At 34.7% G+C, this 23,826-nt stretch overlaps 1 protein-coding gene across 1 annotated transcript in view; it reads right to left on the minus strand.

Moving 5' to 3' along the window:
• Positions 1-1,577: 1,577 nt before the first annotated feature.
• Positions 1,578-23,826, minus strand: part of FBXO4 (F-box protein 4) — a 50,722-nt gene continuing 28,473 nt past the window's right edge. Inside the window, exon 6 of the mRNA XM_040630474.1 lies at positions 1,578-1,939. Coding sequence (XP_040486408.1) covers positions 1,845-1,939 — 95 coding nt within the window. The 3' untranslated portion in view covers positions 1,578-1,844. The remainder of the gene's footprint in view (positions 1,940-23,826) is intronic.

Genomic DNA, 23,826 nt, shown 5'->3' on the forward strand with positions numbered 1-23,826 from the left:
TGTGATTGAGTTCCAGTTTTAAAGCATTGTGGTCTGAAAATATGCAGGGAATGATCCCAATCTTTTGGTACTGGTTGAAACCTGATTTGTGACCCAGTATGTGATCTAGTCTGGAGAATGTTCCATGTGCACTCGAGAAGAATGTGTATTTGTTGCTTTAGGATGGAATGCTCTGAATATATTTGTGAAGTCCATCTGGTCCAGCGTGTCATTTAAAGCTCTTGTTTCCTTGTTGATCTTCTGCTTAGATGATCTGTCCATTGCAGTGAGTGGGCTGTTAAAGTCTCCTATGATTATTGTATTATTATCAATGTGTTTCTTTAATTTTGTTATTAATTGGTTTATACAATAGGCTGCTCTTTCCATACATTTTTATCTCCTCTGATATTGACAGTATTTTCAAAATTCCCCATTTAATCCCCAAATATTGCACACAGGTGGTTTATCCATTCAAATATCAAATGTAGGGATGCCCGGGTGGCTCAGTCGGTTAAGTCTGCCCTTGGCTCAGATCATGATCCCAGGGCCCTGGGATCGAGCCCCACATCGGGCTCCTTGCTCAGCAGGGAGCCTGCTTTCCCTCTGCCTGTGCTTCCCCTGCTTGTGTTCTCTCGCTCTCTCTTTCTCTGACAAATAAATAAAATCTTTAAAAAAAAAATCAAATGTAGGATCATTTGTCTCTGGTTTTTATGTCCCTTAGTTTCTCATAATCAACTACAATGTCTTTTTCACAATAGTAATTTTTAAAGAATCCAGCCCATTTAACTCCCACAGAATATCCCTGAATTTGTCTAGTTTCTTTGTTATGCTCTCATTTAACTTGCTTGTCTATATTCTACATTTCTTGTAAATTGCACATCATATTAGAGGCTTAATAAATCCAATTTAAATATTGTTGCCTAGGATAACTCATAAGCAATGGTGTGTAACTTCATGTGGCATTATATCACGAGGCACATATTATTTGATTAACCAATAGTGATGCTACAATTGATTGATTCTTATACTAAGTTACTTTGTTTTCCCCTCCACTGAACAGATAAGTTTTCCCCTTGCTATTAAAAAATAACATGTGAGATTTTCTTTTAGCAATTAACCAAGTTTCCCATTAACCACTTACTTAATGATTTTTGACACCAATTAATAATCCTTCCCTTAATCTATAATATCATTTGGGTATGTGAAATTATTCTTTCCTAATACTATATTTTTTCTATGTTTTATAACTGGCATTTTTCTGTAAAACAGTCCATTTCCTCAAAAATTGGGATATTTGGTTACCTTCTCTGTGAGGATATAAGCAACAGAGTTCCCACAAACACCTGGTGGTAATATTTGTACCATATTTTTGGGATAAAATTTGGCATTATCTAGCCAAGTTGAAGATACACACAATCTATGACCTAGCATTTCCATTTTAGGTATAGCATTTCCCACTTTAGGTGTTCTCCACTTAAAATCAGAAATCTATTTTTATAAATAAGACATTTTAAAAATAATGCTAATTGAGAGTCTATTTATCAATATTTTAAATAAGAAAACTTATAATATTTTATGTTAACTCAAAACCTCAACCAATTTCCTAAAACATAAGTAATTCACAGTAAAATGCCTATATATATAAGTGACAAGCTGTCATGTTAAGATGAAAAATGGCTGAAATGTTGTTCATTAAATGATTAATATGCTCATTTTAAACAACTACTTTGCATACAGAAACATGCTGTATTAGTCCGGGTTCTCTAAAGAAACACAATCAATTGGATATATGAATGACTTATGTAATTCATTGTAAGGAGTTGGCTCACATGATTATGGAGACTGAGAAGTCCCGAGATCTGCCGTCAAGACTCAGGAATCTGCTGACGACCCAGGAAAGCCAATGGTATAGTTCTAGTCGAAGCCCAAGTCTGAAGGCAGGAGAAGACCAAAGTTCCAGCTAGAAGACAGGCAGAGAAAGCAAATACTCCTTTACTCAGCTTTTTGTCCTATTGAGACCAGCAGTGAGTTAGATGAGGCTCACCCACATTGCAGAGGGTAATCTGTTTAATTCACTCTATTCAAATGTTAATCTCATCCAGAAATACCCTCACAGATACACAAAGAATAATGTTTAACCAAATATCTGGGCACCCACCTTCAGCCAAATTGACATGTAAAATTAACCATCACAATGCCCTTTGCTGATCCTGACTGCACTTTCAAAACATTAACACTTAACAATTCTACTTAGAATATAATTCAAGACTTCCCCTATAACACCTATCTCCAACACACACACAGAGTTTTCTTGAAAATGTAGTACTGCATTTGGGCGTAAATACAAATTTTTCATACAAAACATCAGCTGACAAGCATATTACAAAAATACCTATATTCTAAAGTTTGAATATCAAAATCCAAGAGGTGTTTCACCAGGGAAATATTAAAGTTTGCCAGTACCTACCCTAAAAACATGTAAACATATGCACCAGCATAGGCGTGTAAGAATATTTGCAGCAGTTCTTTACAGTAACCAAAAACTGCAAACAACCTGAATGTTCACTTATGGTTGCATGAATGAGTTGTGAAATATTCATACAATGAAACAGCATATCACTGAGAAAATGATATAGCCAAATGCTATAGTGGATGGCACTGCAAACACAATATTGAACAAAAAAAGAAGGCTAAAAATAATTTCAATAGGGCACTTAGAGGCGGCCACTGTGCAGATTGGAGTCTGCTCTCTGGAGTGCCTCGCTCTGCTTCCTCTGCAACCATGTCTGACAAACCCCATTAAGGCTGATGTTGAGAAATGCTATAAGTTGAAATTAAGAACTTAGAAAAACAAGATAAAAATCCACTGTCTTCGGGTATTATACGCAACTAATGAATCATCGAACTTTACATCAAAAAACCAGGGATGTACTGTATGGTGACTAACATAATAGAAAAATATTATTAAAAAAAAATCTACTGTCTTCGAAAGAAACAACTGAACAGGAGAAGCAAGCAGGCAAATCATAACGAGGTGTGTGCCACCAACATGCGCTGACATTCCACAAGCACTGCCTTCTTATTTCACTTATTCTACTTCTTTTAGCTGTTCAACTTTGTAAGATGCAAAAAGGTTGGATCAAATTTAAATGACTGCTGCCCCTTTTTCACCGAAGAATCAGAACTACCAACAATGATCCCTGAGCCTGCCTCCCCCCTTTGCCTGGAAGGAAAAGAATTTGCGTGTTGGTGAAGGAAGAAACTGGGGAGTTCAACAGTGAGATCTAGAGTAAAAACCAGGTTGGTCCAAGGTGTCTTGTAAACTGTAAAATGCAGTTTAATCAGAGTACCATTTTTTTGTTCAAATGATTTTAATTATAGGAATGCACAATTTTTTAATAGGCAAATTAAGTTTAAAATAGGAAACAAAATTCCAGCAGTATGATTCCATTCATATTGAGTTCAAAACAGGCAAAACCAGACCATTGTTTAAGGATGTAAGAGAAAGGTATGATTATCACAAAGCCAGAAGAGTAGATACCTCCAGGGTGGAGGGATTGGATTATAATTAGGCAGGAAGCCAAGAACTAAGTGGGTATGCTTAGAAGCTGCCAAAGTTCTATTTTTTGACTTGGGTTACACTACTGTTTATTTTGTTATTGTACATTAAACAGTACAAATATATTTTACAGGCTCGTCTGTAAATATATATATATATTGTAGTAAAAAAGGAAAAGAAATGAATGGAAGAAGTTAGGTTAGGCATTAATGTAGAAGATATGACTGCAGGATACTGTTGAAGGGCACCGACCTCTTCTTGCTGTATCTGAGCATGTGTCAACACATACATAGTTGAACTACAGGAGAGAAAAAGAAAGACAACTAAAATAAGTCAGGAGCAAAAGCATTTGCAAAGGAGCTTACACTTAGAAAATGCTCAAATATGATACATTTGTTGGACTGGAAACTGATAGATGAAAAATCTTGCATATGAATAAAAAGCTTAAAAAACAGTTTAGAAGAAGATAAAAAGTGAATGCCTTAATGGGGACACAATAGGCATTCATAAAATCATAAAATATAAGAATGCTGTGAACATGGTTTTGTGCAATAAATCCTGCAATTTTCAAAACATGAAGATGCCAATAACCTCAAAAGAAGTCATTTTCAACAATTAAAAGAAATTGTATCTTACACAGAAGGCAGTAAATTTACGATAAGTCATTATTATTACATGTCCTTAAATTTTGGTATGTGACAGGAAAAAAATCAAATAAATAAGCACCTAGTCAGAATATTCAGCCTCAAAGTTTCATAATTTCATAACTATTTAAAATTCAACAAATAAAATCCAATAATGTTTCTCAACAGTTTGACCAGGCTCTGGCACTTGAGGCAAAAGTTCAGAAGCATTTGCCTACGCTTGTGATTTCCCGTAGAGTGCTGCCCTCTGCCGGGAAGTGTGGTCATATCTGATCCCATAAATGAGTACTTCTCTGTGGTACTCATTTCCACTTTTGTTTTCACGAACAAAATATATCTATCTTCCCCTTGAAACACTTCATTTGAAATCAGTTGTGAACAAACTAAAGATGTGTTATGTTTTCAACTAAACTAAAAAAAATTAACCTATTTTTGCATTTAGAAAGAAACCAAAAAATGGTAAGCTACAGATTATCAATTGAACTGCATTATTCAGAGTACAAGAAGAACTAAAGTTTAAAATATTTCAAAGTAATTTTAAAAGCAGGTTCAAAGCTAGATACATGAGCAATAAAAATGAATTAAAAAATTACATGTTCCTCAATACTTTGTTTATATTAGTATTCTATAATTAAGCAGCCATCATTAGAAACAGTTTTCGTATTTCGGTGATGCTGTTATCACTCAAAACCAGTTTTGAACTGCTTGTATAAAACTGTTTTCAAAGTTGTTTAAGAGAGACATAAGAAAGACAGTCTATTTTATAATTACATTGTTTTTACTAAAAACATTACTAAATGTCATGTCAGCATTATTTACAAACTTAATTTTGAATGTCATTTTTATTTTAGAGCAGATATGATGCTTGGAGCTGAAGATTTTCTATCACTGAGGGTATTCAAATGACTATGATGAATGATTTCAAGAAATTCTGAAAGAGGAATTCCAAAAAAAAAAATTTGTCAAGAACAATAACTTTTGTCAAAACTATTATATATAAATGTTTATATATATATATATATATGGAAATTTATATATATATGGAAATATATATGTGTGTGTGTGTATATATATATATATATGGAAAACAATCATGTATATGTAAACACCAGCTGTCAGCTTCTGCTTAGAATGTAGAAAGTTACAAAAGAATGTCATTCCTACCCTAACACTAACAAGCCAGATAACCAATAAAATCATAGTTTATTAAAAATTCGTCGGAGAGCTAAATATGGGGGGAAATATCTAATGAATAAAATCTAGAAAGTTATAAACCTCTCTCTGCAGTGAAAACACCCAACAGTTTCTTTCATCCTTGGTAAAGCAGTAGAAAAGGAGAAAGCTGTCAGAGAAATAGGTAAGAAGAAAACTGCTGAACTTCTAAAAAAAAATTTTGGTAGATCAAGTGTGGGCTGTCATGATGGTTGAGAATCCTTAGGACATAGAGTATGCCCACCTACCAACGTTTTCTCATGGGCCTTCACAGAGTGATGAGAAATACTGGGGCTAGGGTAAGAATGCTAAGAAAAACTTTCAAGCACTAAGGCTTTACAGTGATGCAAGGCAGCAGGCACCTAACTTCAGTGGAAGGACAGGAATGCTGAGAGAGATCTGCTCCTCCGAGGTACAGGGAAGGACCTCATGAACTCTAACGGCAGGAAAGGAGAACTGAGACAAGTTCTATAAGTTCTTGGGGCCCAACACTAAGAGGCAGTGATAACCTACAAGCGGGAGAGGGGGCAGGAAAGTTAAAAGGGACTCTTCTCTGAGATCTAAGCATAGGGGGTTTATTGCAGTCTGGAGGCAGCAAAGGAGAAATGAACTGAACTCCTTAGGTACTTGGGGTCTTCAGTGAGTACCAAGCAATGACTGATTTTCATGGCTGGGGTAGAGGCAAGAATGCTGAGACACATCCCTCTGAAATGCAGACAACCAGGATCTGCGGAAGGCTGAAAGCAAAGCAGGAGAATGGAAACAATTCCTCCAAACACTCAGGACCCAAGTCTGGTTAAAAAGAAAATTCTGATCCTGTGCACAAATTATTTGAAGCCTGTGGTGAAAGAAATCCAACTAAAGAAACAGACAAGCCCAGAGCCCAACTCAATTATAGATGAGATTGACTCATCTCCTTAAATCTCATCTCCTCTTCTTAGTGGTCTGACAAAAGGAATGTGCCCTTTGCTGGGTGTAAATATTATTTGCCTCAGTTTCTATTGTATTATTATTAATATCAAACTATCAATCACAGAAAAAAACGTGACTTGTTCTCAAGAGATACAAGAGTCTATTAAAACCTGATCCAAAGATGGTCCAAGTGCTAGAATTATCAAAGAGGGACTTTAAAATACCAATAATAAATATTTTAAGAAATCTTATGGGAAAGGTGGATAGCATGCGTGAACAAACCGGGTATTATAGAATAAAGATGAAAACTATAGAAAGGAGCCAGATGGCAATCTAAAAAATGAAAAATAAAATATAAGATGAAGAATTATTTTGATGGGCTCATTAGCATACTGAACACATCACATGAATCAGTGAATTTGGATTGAAAATTGAAATTGAAATCACCCAATTTAAAACACAAAGAGAAAACATTTTTAAAAGAAGAGTGATAAGAATATCCAATAACTGTGAAACAATATCAAACAGGCTAACATTTGGGTATCTGGAGTCCCACAACAAAAACAACAACAAAAACAGAGAAGAAATATCAGAAGAGGGAATGAGTGACAATTTTCCAAAATTGATGGAAGATGTCAACGTATGGACCTGAGAAGTTCAGAGAAACCCAAGAAAAGTAAATACAAAGAAAACCACACCTATACTTATCATAATCATACCGCTGAAATCTAAAGAATAAAGATAAAACACACTTGCAAGCAGGCAAAAACTGAAAGGATTCATCTTACCTCCCATAGACCCGCACTGCAAGAAGTATTAAACACTAATGTTCTATGGGGCTTTTTCAGTAATTTTTCTCTCTGTGTTTCATTTGTATAGTTTCAATTGCTGTGTCTTCAAGTTCAGTAATCACTTCTGTAATATCTAATCTATCATGAATCCCACCTATTATATCTTTCATTTCATACACTGTAGTTTTCATCCCTGGAAGTCCAATTTAAGTATTTTTAACATTTCTTTTGTCTTTACTTAACATGCACAATATTTACTCCAGCTTCTTGAAACAGGGGGTGTATTATAGTAATTGTTTACTGTCCTGGTTTACTAATTCTGTCTTCTGTGCCAAATTTGGGTTGGTTTAATAGATTATTTTGCACCTTCATATGGATAATACCTTGCTTCCTTGCATGCTGATAATTCTTTATTGGATGCTAGACATTATGAATTTTATCTTGCTGGATGCTAATATTTTTGCATTTCTGTAAATATTCTTGAGCTTTATTCTGGAGTGCTGTTAAGTTACTTAGAAACAGTAAGGTCTTGCTTATGAGTGTTATTAGGAGGAACCAGAGCAGCATTTAGTTGAGGGTTGATTTTGCTACTACTGAGGCAAAACACTTCTGAGAACTCTATCCTGATTCCAGAATTATGAAGTTTCCCACATTGGCTGTCTTCTGTAAGCCCTGGACAGTGTTCCCTCTAATCCTTTCTGTTGGTTCTTTCTCTAGCCTCAAGTAGTTTCTTCACTCTCATGCACTGATCAGTACTGAGCTGAAAACAAATAGAGGACTCTGCAGATCTCCAGAGATTTTTCTCCCTCTCTCTGCATAACTCGCTCTTCTGTGATACTCTTCCTATGAATTCTGGCGTGGCTGGCCTTACCAGATTCCCTGCTTTATCTTCTCAACTCAGAGACCACCAGGCTTTGTCTGGGTTCTCTCTCCCTTGTGGCCTGGGAAATCTGCAGCCAATAAGCTGGGGAAATTACAGATCTCATCTCATTTGTTTATTTAGTGAAAGGAATCACTACCCTTCATTGCCTAATGTTCAATGTCTTGAAAACTGTTCTTTCATATATTTTATTCAGTTTTTTTTGTTGTTGTTGTTACTTAGGTAGGAAAGTAAGTCTTGTCTCTCTGAATTTACCCTCCATCTTGACTAGTAACAGAAATCTTTGTATCATGATTTTTTTAAATGTGCTAAAGCCACATGTTCTGTATTTTATGACTGAAATGTTTTTCCTTTGAGACCCAGTCAAGTAAGAATCCTTTTCATTCCTGTATGACGTCAAATTTAGAATAAATACAATATGAACTGTGGAGGGAGCAAAACTATCCATAAGTAGGGACTCACACACAAAAAGAAAGGCAAATGAAGACACTGACCCTATGATATTCACCCCTGTTTACCTACTTCCTTCTCCATTTTGAAATTCTTCTCTGACCTGACTTACCTTTAGGACCAGATGTTTCCACATTCTACTCTGGGGAGGGAGGGAGTAGCATAAAATGTCTAAAAGCCCTTTTATATACCAAACTTGTTTCAAATTTGCAAACTCTCTTTCATCTAGGTAAGGTAGCCTTGCCCACTTTCTCTAGAATTTCTCTACAACTGAAGAAACACAAACATATGCAACACACACACACACACACACACACACACGCCTACCAATTTCATACTAAGTTAATGTCTACATTTTAGCTTTCAGCTGAAAATGTACTTTTAACTAAAATTAATCTCTGATGTCTCTCTTTTGGACATCCCACCTTCACTTCAGACAAAGGTATTTGTCACAATCAATGATTACGAAGTGATTAAAATATAAAGTAACATCCTGTCTTCCTAAGCACAGTGAAAAAAGGCAACATGAGTAGCCTATAAATCCTTCTATTACTTGCAGTATAGAGAGCAGGCTACCAGCTGGTGTTCAAATAACTAAATCATTTTACTGAAAATTCAGAATAGAGGGATTGGCTAGATGTGGATGATGCATTATGATTATATGATTCAGTGCTATGTTCAGGGGTTGTTGCTTTGAGGAGAATGGTTATAAAGCTCCAATGACTAAACATTTTAATTTGGAACTCATATTACATGTTGCACACCAATGAAATAGAAAGAAAAGAGGGATTTCATGACATTCATGATAGAATATTTTTCTATTTCTTCCATTTCTCATAATAAAAAAATACATTAACAGCATTCATGAAGCTTTTACTCCTCAAAAAATTTTTAGATTTCCCACTTTTGAAAAATAGTAGCACATTTTAAATATTCCCTTAAATATTCTTTAAAGTCAAGCAGTTTAATTTTGTCTCTCTCAACTATGTTTGAGTCTAGTAAAGCAAAATCAAGTTTAAAAATGAGATTATTTGCATAAATTCAGGCAATTCTTTCCTCTATCATTGTAAGACAAAAAAACTTGTAGGAACTGAATAATCTTTGTCTTCTATATTAATGAACTTGATTGAATGCTGTGACTCTGAAACTCTTCACATCATTTCCTTTTTGGTCATATTCTCTCATTGACCTCTGCATTTGGGATGACTGTCTGGCCTGCTGGTAGTGTCAGATTAGGATTTAGGAGCCTTTGACCTGGTATGCTAATTTTCTAATTCAAAGGTTTTCAACTTCCATTCAGCTTTGACACATAAAGGATGATACTCCCATGCATAACACAAGGCATTTTCTTCTCTTTCTCTCAAGAAAATATTAGGAGGCAAGTGAAATAAAGTGACTTTATTATGGAATTAAGCTTGAATCTTATCAAATTTATTTTAAAGTAAATCATCACTGTGGAAGCAAATACCTTGATGTATGGTAATCTCCAAGTAGTCTACTAGGCAGGCTCTTCCAGAGGTAATAGAACAGAAGGGATCACAGACCAAATTAAGATAATTAAATCATACAGTTAGTTGAATCAACTGAAAACATAGCAAGGAGCAAGAGGAGAGGGGCCAAGATGGCAGAGTTAGAAGACCCAAAGTTCACCTCATTCCACAGATAAAACTAGATAATACTCACATCAGTGTAAATAACACAGAAAATGACCTGAAGACTGGCAGAACAAACTCCACAACTAAAGGTAGGAAGAGGGCACATCAAGGAAGGTAGGAGAGGCAGACACATGGTGGGGAGTGAAACTGTGGCTATTCACAAGGTAGGGGAAGGGAGTCACAGGTGTGGAAAAGGGTGAGAAACAAAATATCACACCAAGGAGCCCACACGAGGAAGAGGAATCCCCATAACATTTGGCTTGCAAAACTAGAGAGGCCGAATTTCGTGAGTTCTAACAACCAGTGCAACTTAAAGACTGAAATTTTAAAAACCAAGGCTCAGCTCTGGGAGAGCCCAGAGGGTGATAGGCAGCTGAATCCCTGCCCCCAGATAGCACAAAAAACAGCCGGTGGAGTTACAGCATAGAAGCAACTGTTTGCAAAACACTGGGAGCACAAAGAGTTATCTACGCATCTCAGAACATGTACCAAAGGAGCAGTGTTCATGAAGGGACTTCTCCAGGAACAAAGAACCTGGCAGGTGCCATCTGCCTCTCCGCTCCCCACCATAAACACATGGCCACCTGCAGGAACCAGAACAGCACCCACATTCACTACCTAGCTGGCTTACACCAAGCCCTGCCCCACCCCCCGGCATTTTGGTCAATCCCAGTAATCCTTGCCTCAGTCTAGCCTCTGTGGGTACTCTTCCCCAGAATACCACTGCAAACCTTGCCATCACCACCTCTCCTGACCCACATGTTTTCCAGATCCTCCGTCCCAGTGGCAGTGGTGGCAGTGGCAGGCCCTATAGAAGCCCAAGGTGCACCTTGTTAAAATTGTGCACCCCACCCTAGTTGGGGAACAGACACTACCCACAACAGACAAATAGAGCCTCTAAAGACAACTGGCCTGAAAGAAAAAGCAGCCAGGACACAACAACTGGGTGCAAGCAACATACATAGCTTTAGCTGAAGTGCTAGGTTATACTGAACAGAGAATACTGCACTGCAAGGCACTCTTTTTTTTTATAAGGTCTTTACTTTTAAGAGCAGGAAATGTAGCTGACCTCCCTAACAAAGAGAGACAGACACAGAGTGTTAGACAAAATGAGAAGACATAGGACCATGTCCCAAATGAAAGAACAGGACAAAACCACAGCAAGAGACCTAAGTGAAACAGATATAAGTAATATGCCTGATAGAGAACTTAAGGTAATGATCATAAAGATATTCACTGGATTTTAGAAAAAAACTGGAAACATTAGTGAGACCCTTAACAAAGAGAAAACATAAAAAAGAACCAGTCAGAAATGAAGAACACAATAAGTGAAATTAAAAATACACTAGATGTTTTGGATAGTAAAGACATTTTAACAAATTTGTTCTTCCAATCCATAAGTATGGAATGTCCTTTCAATTCTTTGTGTCATCTTCAATTTCTTTCATCAGCGTTTTATAGTTTTCAGACTACAGGTCTTTCACCTCTTTGGTTAGGTTTATTCCTAAGTATCTTACTGTTTTTGGTGCAGTTGTAAAAGGGACACATTTAAAGTAATCCCTATCAAACTACCAATAGCATTTTTCACGAGCTAGAATAAACAGTCCTAAAATTTGCATGGAACCACAAAAGATGCAGATATCCGAAGCAATCTTGAAAATGAAAAGCAAAGTTGGAGGCATCACAATTCCAGTTCAAATTATATTTCAAAGCTGTAGTGATCAAAACAGTATGGTACTTGTACAAAAACAGACACATGGATCAATAGAACAGAACAGAAAACCCAGAAATGAACCCACAACTATACAGTCAATTAATCTTTGGCAAAGCAGGAAAGAATATCCAATGAAAAAAGACACTCTCTTCAATAAGTGGTGCTGGGAAAACTGCACAGCAGCACGCAAAAAAAATGAAACTGGACCACTTTCTTACATCAAACACAAAAATAAATTCAAAATGGATTAAAGACATAATTCTGAAACCTGAAACCATAAAAATCCTAGAACACAGGCAATAACCTCTTTGACACTAGCCATAGACACTACCTTCTAGATATGTCTCCTGAGGCAAGGAAACAAAAGCAAAAATAAACTACTGGCACATCATCAAAATAAAAAGCTTCTGCCCAGTGAAGGAAGCAATCAATAAAGCTAAAGGCAACCTAAACAGGAGAAGATATTTGCAAAGGACATATCTGTTAAAGAGTAGTATCCAAAATATATAAAGAACTTATAAAATTCAACACCCAAAAAACAAATAATCTAATTAAGAAATGAGCAGAAGACATGAATAGACATTTTTCCAAAGAAGACATACAGACAGCCAACAGACACATGAAAAGATACTCAACATCACTTGTCATCAGGGAAATGCAAATCACGACAACGAGATATCACCTCACACCTGTCAGAATGGCTAAAATCAACAACCCACCAAACAAGTGTTGGTGAGCTTGTGCAGAAAAAGGAACTCTTATACATTATATATGGGAATGCAAACTGTTGTAGCCACTGTGGAAAATAGTGTGGAGGTTCCTCAAAAAATTAAAACTAGAACTACCCTATGATCCAGTAATTGCACTACTGGGTATTTATCCAAAGAATACAAAAACACTTATTTGAAAGGATATATGCATCCCAATGTTTATTGCAACATTACTTACAAAAGCCAAACTATGAAAGCAGCTCAAGTGTCCATCAGTAGATAAATGGATAAAGATATGGTATACATATATACAACAGAATATTATTAAGCCATAAAAAATAATGAATCTTGCCATTTGCAACAATATGAATGGAACTAGAGAGCATAATGCTAAGCAAAATAAGCCAGTCAGAGAAAGACTAATACCATATGATTTCACTTATATGTGGAATTTAAGAAATAGAACAGCAGGGGCGCCTGGGTGGCACAGAGGTTAAGCGTCTGCCTTCGGCTCAGGGCGTGATCCCGGCATTATGGGATCCAGCCCCACATCAGGCTCTTCCACTATGAGCCTGCTTCTTCCTCTCCCACTCCCCCTGCTAGTGTTCCCTCTCTCGCTGGCTGTCTCTATCTCTGTCAAATAAATAAATAAAATATTTTAAAAAAAAAGAAATAGAACAGCAAACAATCAGAAAGAACGAATTCTCAACATTTGCTGCAACATGGACGGCACTGGAGGAAATAATGCTAAGTGAAATAAGTCAAGCAGAGAAAGACAATTATCATATGATTTCTCTCATCTATGGAATAAGAACTAGGAAGATCGGTAGGGGAAGAAAGGGATAAAGAAAGGGGGGTAATCAGAAGGGGGAATGAAACATGAGAGACTATGGACTATGAGAAACAAACTGAGGGCCTCAGACGGGAGGAGGGTGGGGGAATGGGATAGACCGGTGATGGGTAGTAAGGAGGGCACGTATTGCATGGTGCACTGTGTGTTATATGCAACTAATGAATCATCGAACTTTACATCGGAAACCGGGGATGTACTGTACAGTGACTAACATAATAAATAAAAAACATTAAAAAAAATAGAACAGCAAACAAAGGGGGAAAAGAAGAGAGACAAACCAAAAAACAGACTCTTAACTACAGAGAACAAACAGATGGTTACCAGAGGGGAGTGGGTGGAGGGATGGGTCAAATAGGTGAAGGGTGCTTATCTTGACAAGCAATGAGTAATATATGGAGCTGCTGAATCACTATATTGTACACCCAAGACTAATAGAACAGTGTATGTTAACTACACTGGAATTAAAATTTTAAAAATTATAAAAAAGCAAGGGGAAAGAAATGAAGTTTGTTAATACAACTAGAATAGGGTTCAAACAGGATAAAGGTACCATGCTACCTGAATCCTGTGTTACACAATGTTCAGATGTTCTCTTTTTTTTCTCTCTCCCCTCATCTCCTGCTCCCAACCTCTCTTTCTTCCCCTCCCTCCCCTCTCACTTGCTGGCTTGTTCTTCCCCTCTCATTCTCTTGTTACATCAGCCTTCTCTGCTTACAATGCAGTTACAAGGACCAGAGTTAAAGGTGAGAAAGGCAACTCAGCAGATGGCAGGTACCTGGAGCCTGCATACACTCGATCAATTAGAGATGCAGGAGCAAATATTCCTGGTCAGGAGCTTGTTAATAACCCCCGAACAGCCCCAGCAAGAGACACTTGTGGCCAGATTGGATGTCAATAATAGGTTGCCAATTTAAGTATATAACTGTCTTGAATATTTCATGCCTCATGAATGTCAAGTGCCTTTTTGTTCCTTCCATCTCTCCCTATATTTGTTCAGCACATATATACACTACCTAATTTATGTATGCCTAACCCGTCCCACAGGTTACATGCTTTAGTTTTATTTAAGAAAGACTATTCTTAAAAATCATAAAAATGATTTGCAAAATGACTATAATTATTAACATACCAGCGGACTATTCTTGTATTTTAAAAATGTTAATTGATCGATCACCCATCATGTACTAGTGACTCTTTTGGGTGTTAGAAACAGGACAATGACTAAAAGAAACTAAGATCCTTACCCTTTCAGAGCTTACATTTTAGTGGAAGCTTCATGGTTAAGAAATACTACATCACACGTGCGTGGGTACGGATATCGGCATATGCATTCACATGCATGTATGTGTGAGCGCTTGTACGTGCAAGGATGTATGTGTTGCAGATACTTATATTTTTATTAACCTAGCTCAACAAGTATAAAACCACAAGTCTAAGAAGTATTTGAGTACTGAGGATAACAATGAATTACATTATACTTTCTCAAAATGCTGTGTTCCAATGACTACTGAATACATGAGTGTTAGTACTGGCTCTGTCACATACTATCTGAATGTCTATGGACAAATCACTTAATCTTGATGAATCTTGCCTTGTGTGCATACAGTTTCTCTAAAGACTTAATGAGATAATATGAGGAATGTGGTAGATACACTAGAAAATCATGCACAAATATAAGGTATTTTCTATAGTACTACCTTGATTTGTGAAGTAAGCAGTAGTGCTATTTATTGATATTTAGCAGTGATTTTGCTCCCATGGTCCTAAACTAGTAGGGCAGACTTTTTTTTTTTTTTTGCTTAAACTTTATCCTCTAGGCTTAAGTTTATATTTGTTTCTGTACCGAAATCTTCAGTTTTCTTTGCTCTTCAATAAAAATATGAGAACACATGGAAGTGGCGGTGATAAAAATCACATAAGGAAATGCATCATTTAGCTTCATTAAGTCCCATTTTTGGTTTTCACCAATAGCTACCACCAAAGTTGCTAAGAAAATTCTTACCAAGCCTGTGCTCACACTACCTTCTCAACTTCACTGCCCCACTCCATTTCACTACATTCTCCTATCTTTCTATTTGAACCCTCTAAGAATACTGTGCTCTGTATTGAAAATTTTTAGCAATCCCAGGATTTACTTGCATCATTGCATAAAAAGGCATAACCCCATTGGCACCACATAAATGAGAAAAAGCAAAGCTCTCTTAATTCATTAGCATTCACTTTGCAGCACTGGACTCCTAATTAAGATTCATAAGTATTCATATTCATTCCGGCTATTCTACATTTTATTTGTTACATTTGGTTAGAAATATTTAGACACATTAACTGTTCTTCCAGTCAGAACAAATACTTCCTGTGTTTGTGTATAAGCCAACTGATAATCTTCCTTTGTCAAAAGCAACATATAAAAACATGTTTTGTTCCCATTTTTAATTTTCCTTTATTTCTTTACATAGGTTATTATATTTGGACAAAGAAAAATAAAGCATTCTAAGAGTGAACTTTTGAATTGGTATTGTTAGCTTCTTCTGGTGGTAACAATATCCTCAAGTTATGCTGATAAATATATTATAGAAAACTATGAACCTGAGAAGTTTGCACCTTTGATAAAGAAAGTGCTCAGGTGAGGGGAGGGTGACTTGAAGCTCCAACACCTGAGTAATGGTTGAAGGGCTGATAGATAATTATTTCAGAGGAAAGATTTTATGGGCTGGGGAACAGCTTTTGCTAGAACACGAGAGAAATTTGATTTATTCTATGTTGTCTCAAAAGATACAACCAGAAATTGATATGTGGAAATTATAAGGAAAGAAATTATAGCTCAAGAAAGGAAGACCTCATTAATAATTATATTTGTTCAGAAACAACATAATCTGATTTTGGAATCCCACAGGATAATAGGGCCATCAAATTTAGAATCTCCATGTACCTTCTGAATACCATACAGATCAGAGACAGTGAATAAAACTGCCAATAACTCATGCCTACAACATGACTAAAGCAGAATAATACTTCGATTTACATGTGACTAAGATAAACATTCAGAAACCAGAAGAACCCACCTCTTGAGTCCCCTGCAGAGCAGCAAGTGGACACCTGAGGTGTGGAATACAGATATAATCGTCTTCCAAAAGATAGAGGCCCACTATCTTTTGATAGAGAATAAGTCTGATATGTGGATGTTCAGAGTTCTGGTTATGGGGAATTGAGAGGGAGGGCCTTGAAAGTGGATGCAATCATATTGGGAGTTGTACCTCTTCTCCAGAAGAGTAGAAAGACTTGGAAGGAGGAATGGCTTTGGATCCCCATGGACTTAGGGGATGAGGGGAAAGAAGGAAATAAGTAGTAGAAAATAAAGATTTTAGAAAAACAAAAGAAAATAGAAGACATCATTATCCTCTCTCCTCTGTCCCTCAAAAAACGTAGACATTAATTAAAGAACCTGCACTTCATCATACCAACAGAAGAGGGGACTCTAGCACTAAGAAATCTAAAAAAGCCACCAAACTTCCTTTTCTCATTGCAATTGTTATTGCTGGCATAGGAAAATGTAAGATACTCCAAAATTAACAGAAAAAGGAAGACACTATCCATACTAAAGGTATTGTATTAGAAAACCAAAAAATGAAAAGCAGAACATTTCAGATGATGAAAATTATTCCCAAAAGAACAAATACAAAGCAGAGAAAAATATGCCAATCTAAATCAAATATCCTTAAACAAGTATTTACTGATGTGAAAAAATTCAAAGAATATATTTAAAAGTTCAAAATAAAAATTAACAAAAAAACAAGAAGATGTAAAATGAGAGTTGACTGAACTCAGGAACAAAACTGAAAATGAAAAAATCACCAACAAAATTAAGACAAAATTGGAAGACATCCAAGGAACAACACATTAGACTAAGAATATAATATGGAACATAAGCAAAAATTAAAACAACAAAATAATTTAAGTCAAATAAAGAGAGAGGTAAAAAGGATCAGCAAGAAAATAGAGAAGATGGGAAAAAAATCTAAATAAGAAAATGGTCACTAATGAAGTATATTAGCACAAAGATAACCATAAGAACAAAACAAACACAGAACATGTAAAATACATATTTTATTTATAGCATATAATATTAAAAGTATTAAGATAAGGAACATAAAAATAGACAACATAGAAAAAATGCAACAAATACATAACACACAGTAAATAGGTAAATATTACCTAAATATATAATAATTATATCAATAAATAAAAATGAACTTAACTCACCTGTTTAATAAAAAACACTTTCATATTGGCTCATGTAGCAAAACCCAAGTGTTAAAACAAACAGACCCACTTAAAACAAACTGATTCAGAAAAGCTAAACCAGGTAAATGCAAGTGAATAAGAAACCCTGACATTCCATGGCTTAGAAATATTAAATTAGACAAAGAGTTTACTTCATAATGCTAAAGAATCCAATTCACAGTGAAGAAGTAATGGCTATGAACACGTATTCACCAGGTAATGCAGTAACTTCCTTAAACTTAATACTTCACTCTCGCTTAAAAAAAAAAGAATAAAAAAAGAAAAAAAAACATTAATATATATATATAACCTAGATAATATAATCAATAAAGTAGATCTCACTGACACATATTAAAAAAGAACATAGTTTCTTCTCAAGTGTACATGAAGCATTCAGTTAATCTGACCATCTATGAGGTTGCCAAAATCTGTTGTTAAGTTCCATAAAGTAAAATTAATGCCACATTCTCTGGCTATAAAACAATAACCAGAAATTAATTAAAAACAGAAAACAAAGACCCTTCAGTGGAAGACTCTTCAGTAAAAAAAATTTTAACTTCCTATTAAACAATTCTTTGGAAATGAAGAAATGAAAATCAAAATTTCTAAATTTCTAAAGAATCGTGATAACAAAAAATAAAAATCAAAGAATCTATGGAATACAATGAAAGTGGTGATCAGAAGAAAATGTATAGCCTTAAATACTTATATCAATAAAATGAAAAGATAAAAATAATCAAATTCCCAACAAAGAAAGTTAGAAAAAGTACAGTAAAATAAAGTTAAAGTATAATAAAGAACAGTAAGAGCAGATATTGAGTTATAAAAAAAGGAGACCAAAACGCTAAATAAATCAAAATACTAGTTCTCGAAAAATAAGCAATAATACAAAGTACTAACTTAACTAGTCAAGAGGGAAAAAAGGAGAAAGCATACAAATACAAAATAAGACATAGTAAAGAGAAATTTATCTTGAAACAGGATAAAATCATAAGACAGTTTATAAATATCTATGCAAATAAACTGGAAAAACCTAGATGAAATAAGGAAAAACTGAATCCTATAGAGATAGGCAGATTAAACAGACCAATTTCCATAGAATAAGTAGAGAAAGTTATGAAAAAAACTGTACAGTAATAAAGGAATCAGAATCAGATGTTTTCACAGAATAATTCTACCAAAATATCAAAACCACATGTTCCCAATACACTACCTATAGTATTATATATATTACTGATGCACCAACTTAATAAAGATATCACACATTTTTAAAACTCTTATGAATTCTATTCTAAATACTGATGCAAAAAATAATCCTAAACAAATATTAGCAAAGATATCAACACTATATGAAAATAATATAATATGAGGCAAGAGATTTATTCCAAAATTATAAGGACGGTCAAATATTAATTTAGTATATTTCACTCTTAATAATTTAAGAAGATTCATATTATAACCATAGAAGCTAAAAAGGCCTCTGACAAAATTCGACAACTCTCCCTCATTTTTAAAAAAATACTTAATAAAATAGTATTTAATGCATATGTTCTTAACATGATTACTAAACATCACTCCTAAAGCCAATATCTTACATAACGGGAAATTTCTGACAAGAGGCATTCCTACCCGGATGAGGAACAAGGCAAGGAAGGAGTTCCCTTGTCTCAGTATTCTTTAACATTATATTGGTGGTATTAGCAAAGCAAAATCAAATAGAAGATTAAGCATTGTAAAAGAAGAAAATAGAACTCCCTATTTGCAGATCATATGACTGTAAATCTGGAAAATCCAAAGAATTATTAATAAGATACTAAGTCAAACAATAAAGTAGAAGGGTATAAATTTAATACATAAAATCGATAACTTTTATATATACAAATAATCAACCAGAAGATATAAGGAAAGTGCAAATGTGCAAAATATATATAAGGAAAACTTGAAAACACATCTGTCTGAATAAAGGGAAACATATCCATTTTCTAAGAAAGGACTCAACATCCTGACTACATAATTTCTCTCCAAGATATTACATACATATGAAACATATGTATTTATATGCATATATGTGTATACATAGCATTCCCAATAAAAAGAAGTTTTTTTAACAAAGCTAATATTAAAGGTCATATTGAACAATAAGTAATAAAGAGTATTTTGGAAAACCTTTCAAAAGAGGAATGATGAAGCCATGCTCTATCAGATATTAGAACCATATAGAGAAACAGACCAAAGAAAACAGAAAGGCCAGACTCAATTACATAAAGAAATTTAGTCTTTAAAGAGTATGGTATCTCAAAACACTGGGGGAAATATGAATACTTCATAAATTTATAAATTTATAAATTATAATGAATCAATTGTATCAACTTGTAAAAAGATAAAATTGGATTCACACGTCACAAAATACCTGAATAAACTCCATTCAGATTGAAGATTTATATGTAAAATATGAAATCACACAAGTACAAGAAGAAATATGGGTATATTTCATTACCTGTGTGTGGGTAAGGCATTTTTAACTATGATGCAAAATATAGATACAACAAAAAAATGTTGATAAATTAGACATTTTAAAAAGTTTCGCATGGCAAATATAACAAGAAAAGTCAGAAAACAAATGAAAAACGGGGAAAAAACATTTGCATCATAGATAAAGACTAGTCTCCCTGATACCTGAAGAGTCCTTTAAAATTTGAGGGAAAAAAAAATCCAATAGAAAACGGGCAAAAGGGTGATCACAAAGCTCAGAGAAAAAAATATTTAAATGGTTATTTAATATAATAATGTTCATAATAACCTAGAAAAATCGGGCTGAAGTAATACTGGTCTATATAGTTACAATGAACCAAACAATTTATTGCTAGCTACTATACTTTCTATTTCATCTAGCAAATTATTAGCTTAGATTTTGACTTTATAACAGATTGTCTTCACATGAAAGAAAAAAGCACACATGACCCAGAACTGCTACTGAAACTCAGCAATATAAAGTGTAACTATTCAAGAAAAAAATCCAAGTGTCAAGATAGTTGTTTGAAATAAATTTTATTGCCATCCACCTCCATGCTTCCATCACCCTCTCCCCTCACTATTGGCAACCAATAATCTACTTTGTGTCTATTCTGGATATTTCATATATATGGACTCATATAATATGTGGTCCTTTGTGAGTGGCTTCTTTCACTTAACAATGTTTTCAAGGTTCATCCATGTTATAGCATGTTGGCACTTTTTTACTGCTGAGTAATATTCCATTGTATGGATATACAGAATTTTATTTATCCATTTATCAATTGATAGACCTCTGGATTGTTTTCAGTTTTTGGCTATTATGAATAATGTTGCTATGAACATTTATATACAAGTTGTTGTATGCACATTTTCATTTCTCTTAGATATATACCTAGGATTGGAATTACTGGATCATATGGTAACACTATCTTTAACATTCTGAGAAACTGCCAAATCATTTTCCAAAATAATTACATTCTGACCAAGAAGGTTCTATTTTTACACAACCTCCCTAACACTTATTATCTATTTTTTTTATTATAGTCATTTAAGTGGGTGTGAAATTGTATCTCACTGTGATTTTGATTTGTATTTCTTTGATGGCTAATGATGTTGAGTATTTTTTCATGTACATATTGGTCATTTGTGTATTCTTTTTGGAGAAACATCTTTAGATTCTTTGCTGATTTCTTACCAACTGAAGTACAGTTGACATATTAGTTTCGGATGCACAACATAGTGATTCAATTATATGCAATACAAAATGCTAAGAGAAGTGTAGTTACCATGTGTCACCATACGAAGTCATGACAATATTATTGACTATATCCCTATGCTATACTTTTCATCCCCATGACTTATAACTGGAAGTTTGTACCTCTTAATCCCCTCCCCCTATTTTGCTTATTCTCCAATCCTCTTCCCTTTGGCAACACTAGTTTATTCTCTATATTTACACATTTCTCTTTTTTTGTTATTTATTCATTGGCTTCCGTGGGGAGTTTTTAGATTCCACATATAAGTAAAATCATATGGTATTTTTCTTTCTCTGACTTATTTCACTTAGCATAATTAATACCCTCTAGGTCTATCCATGTTGTTGTAAATGACAAGATTTCATTCTTTCTTATGGCTAATATTCCATTGTGTATATATACATCTTCCTTATACATTCATCTATCAATGAACAATCCCTTGCTGCCTTTTAATTGTCTTCCATTATTGATTTGTAGTAGTTCTTTATATATTCTAGATACAACTCCCTTATCACATACACCATTTGTAAAAAATTTTCTCCCATTCTGTGGATTGTCCTAATAATATTTTAAATTATATTTTATTGAGTTTGAATTCCTCTAAAACCATTTTCTCTAAGTTTGTTCTACAAATGTATCTACATCTGTATCTAATCTATATCTATCCTTAAGTATATTCTGTGAAAAAAGTAAAATGGAAAATGCCCCACAGTAAATAGTCCTGTGTAACGTGCTTAAACTATTTAACCCACTAAGAACTAATGTTACGCTGATTCAGTTATCAAGGAAATTACTATACTTCAAAACACACTTTAGAAAATGCTACTGAAGGGGCACCTGGGTGGCACAGCGGTTAAGCGTTTGCCTTCGGCTCAGGGCATGATCCCGGCATTGTGGGATCGAGCCCCACATCAGGCTCCTCCGCTATGAGCCTGCTTCTTCCTCTCCCACTCCCCCTGCTTGTGTTCCCTCTCTCGCTGGTTGTCTCTATCTCTGTCAAATAAATAAATAAAATCTTTATAAAAAAAAAAAGAAAGAAAAGAAAATGCTACTGAAAATCTAATCTACTCAAAATTGTACAACTTAAGTTGAAATAGCTATTTGTTTGGTAATAAATTCTTTATGTATGTAGCAATAGTACCACCTGCTGGAAATCTAGAGAAGCACGGTCATGTTTTTCAGAATTTAAGAATAGTCTTCAGTTATAGTATCAATTTGACAAACAAGCTACAACTTTGTATTTTACATGGCAGAAAGTAGAAAATGACCATCAATGTACTCTGGGGTAAAACTGACAGTGCTATTCATGGCAAACAGAAAAAGTATTGCTTTGCCAAATTTTTAACTAACATTTCTATATTTCTGTGGAAAAAGATCAAAAGCCTTATTGTCCCCCTGAATTACTTCATCAGATCTATCTACATTCGGTTTTTATATGCTTTCTTAAGTAAATGGGGCTATTTATATCAGGTTTTTCTTATGAAACTAAAAACAAAAACTCATTTTGATAATGGTGTTGTTCTGTACATCAAAACTTATTTATAGAACAAACTATTTTAGAGCACTTTTTTGTACAACTCTCTGTCCTTAGTGTTTTAAAATATTAACTTATTTAAGCCTTTTAAGAACTCTATGAGGTATCATTTATCTTCATTTTACAATTAGAGAAACTCAGTCACACAGAACATAAGAAATTTGCCCAAGATCACACAGTAATAAAGTTAAGGTGTGAACCCAGACCAATCTGGTTTTAGGGTCCTTGCACTTAATGACTTAGTTATGCTGCCTCTAACATTCTTATACAAATGTGTAGGAAGAATTAACAAATGGAAAATTTTAAATATACGATATTTAATTTGTTGAGACTATAGCAAGGGTCAGACCTCAAATGTTATGAAAAGTTGTTTAGGACTTCTTCCAAGGGTCAAAGAATATGAAGGCAAACATAATTCAAATAGGAGGGGAAACAAACAGTAAAAAGTCATCACACGATACAGTAAAAATGAAATAATACTGAAAATCAAGGGGGAGGGGCGCCTGGGTGGCACAGCGGTTAAGCGTCTGCCTTCGGCTCAGGGCGTGATCCCGGCCTTACGGGATCGAGTCCCACATCAGGCTCTTCCACTATGAGCCTGCTTCTTCCTCTCCCACTCCCCCTGCTTGTGTTCCCTCTCTCGCTGGCTGTCTCTCTCTGTCAAATAAATAAATAAAATCTTTAAAAAAAAAAAAAAAAGAAAATCAAGGGGGAAATGAGACATGAGAACTCTTCACAGTGTAAAATAATGATCAATATAGTTCAGCTACTCTGTATAGACAAAATGCTAGAAATTTTTTAAAAAATGAACACTGATCTGGGAAATCATAAGGGATTTATGGGAAAGCAAAATTCTTGCTTTCAGATACAATGTACATCACA

The sequence above is a fragment of the Ursus maritimus genome, unplaced genomic scaffold (genome assembly GCF_017311325.1).
Source record: "Ursus maritimus isolate PB19 unplaced genomic scaffold, ASM1731132v1 scaffold_15, whole genome shotgun sequence".
Lineage (NCBI taxonomy): Eukaryota > Metazoa > Chordata > Mammalia > Carnivora > Ursidae > Ursus > Ursus maritimus.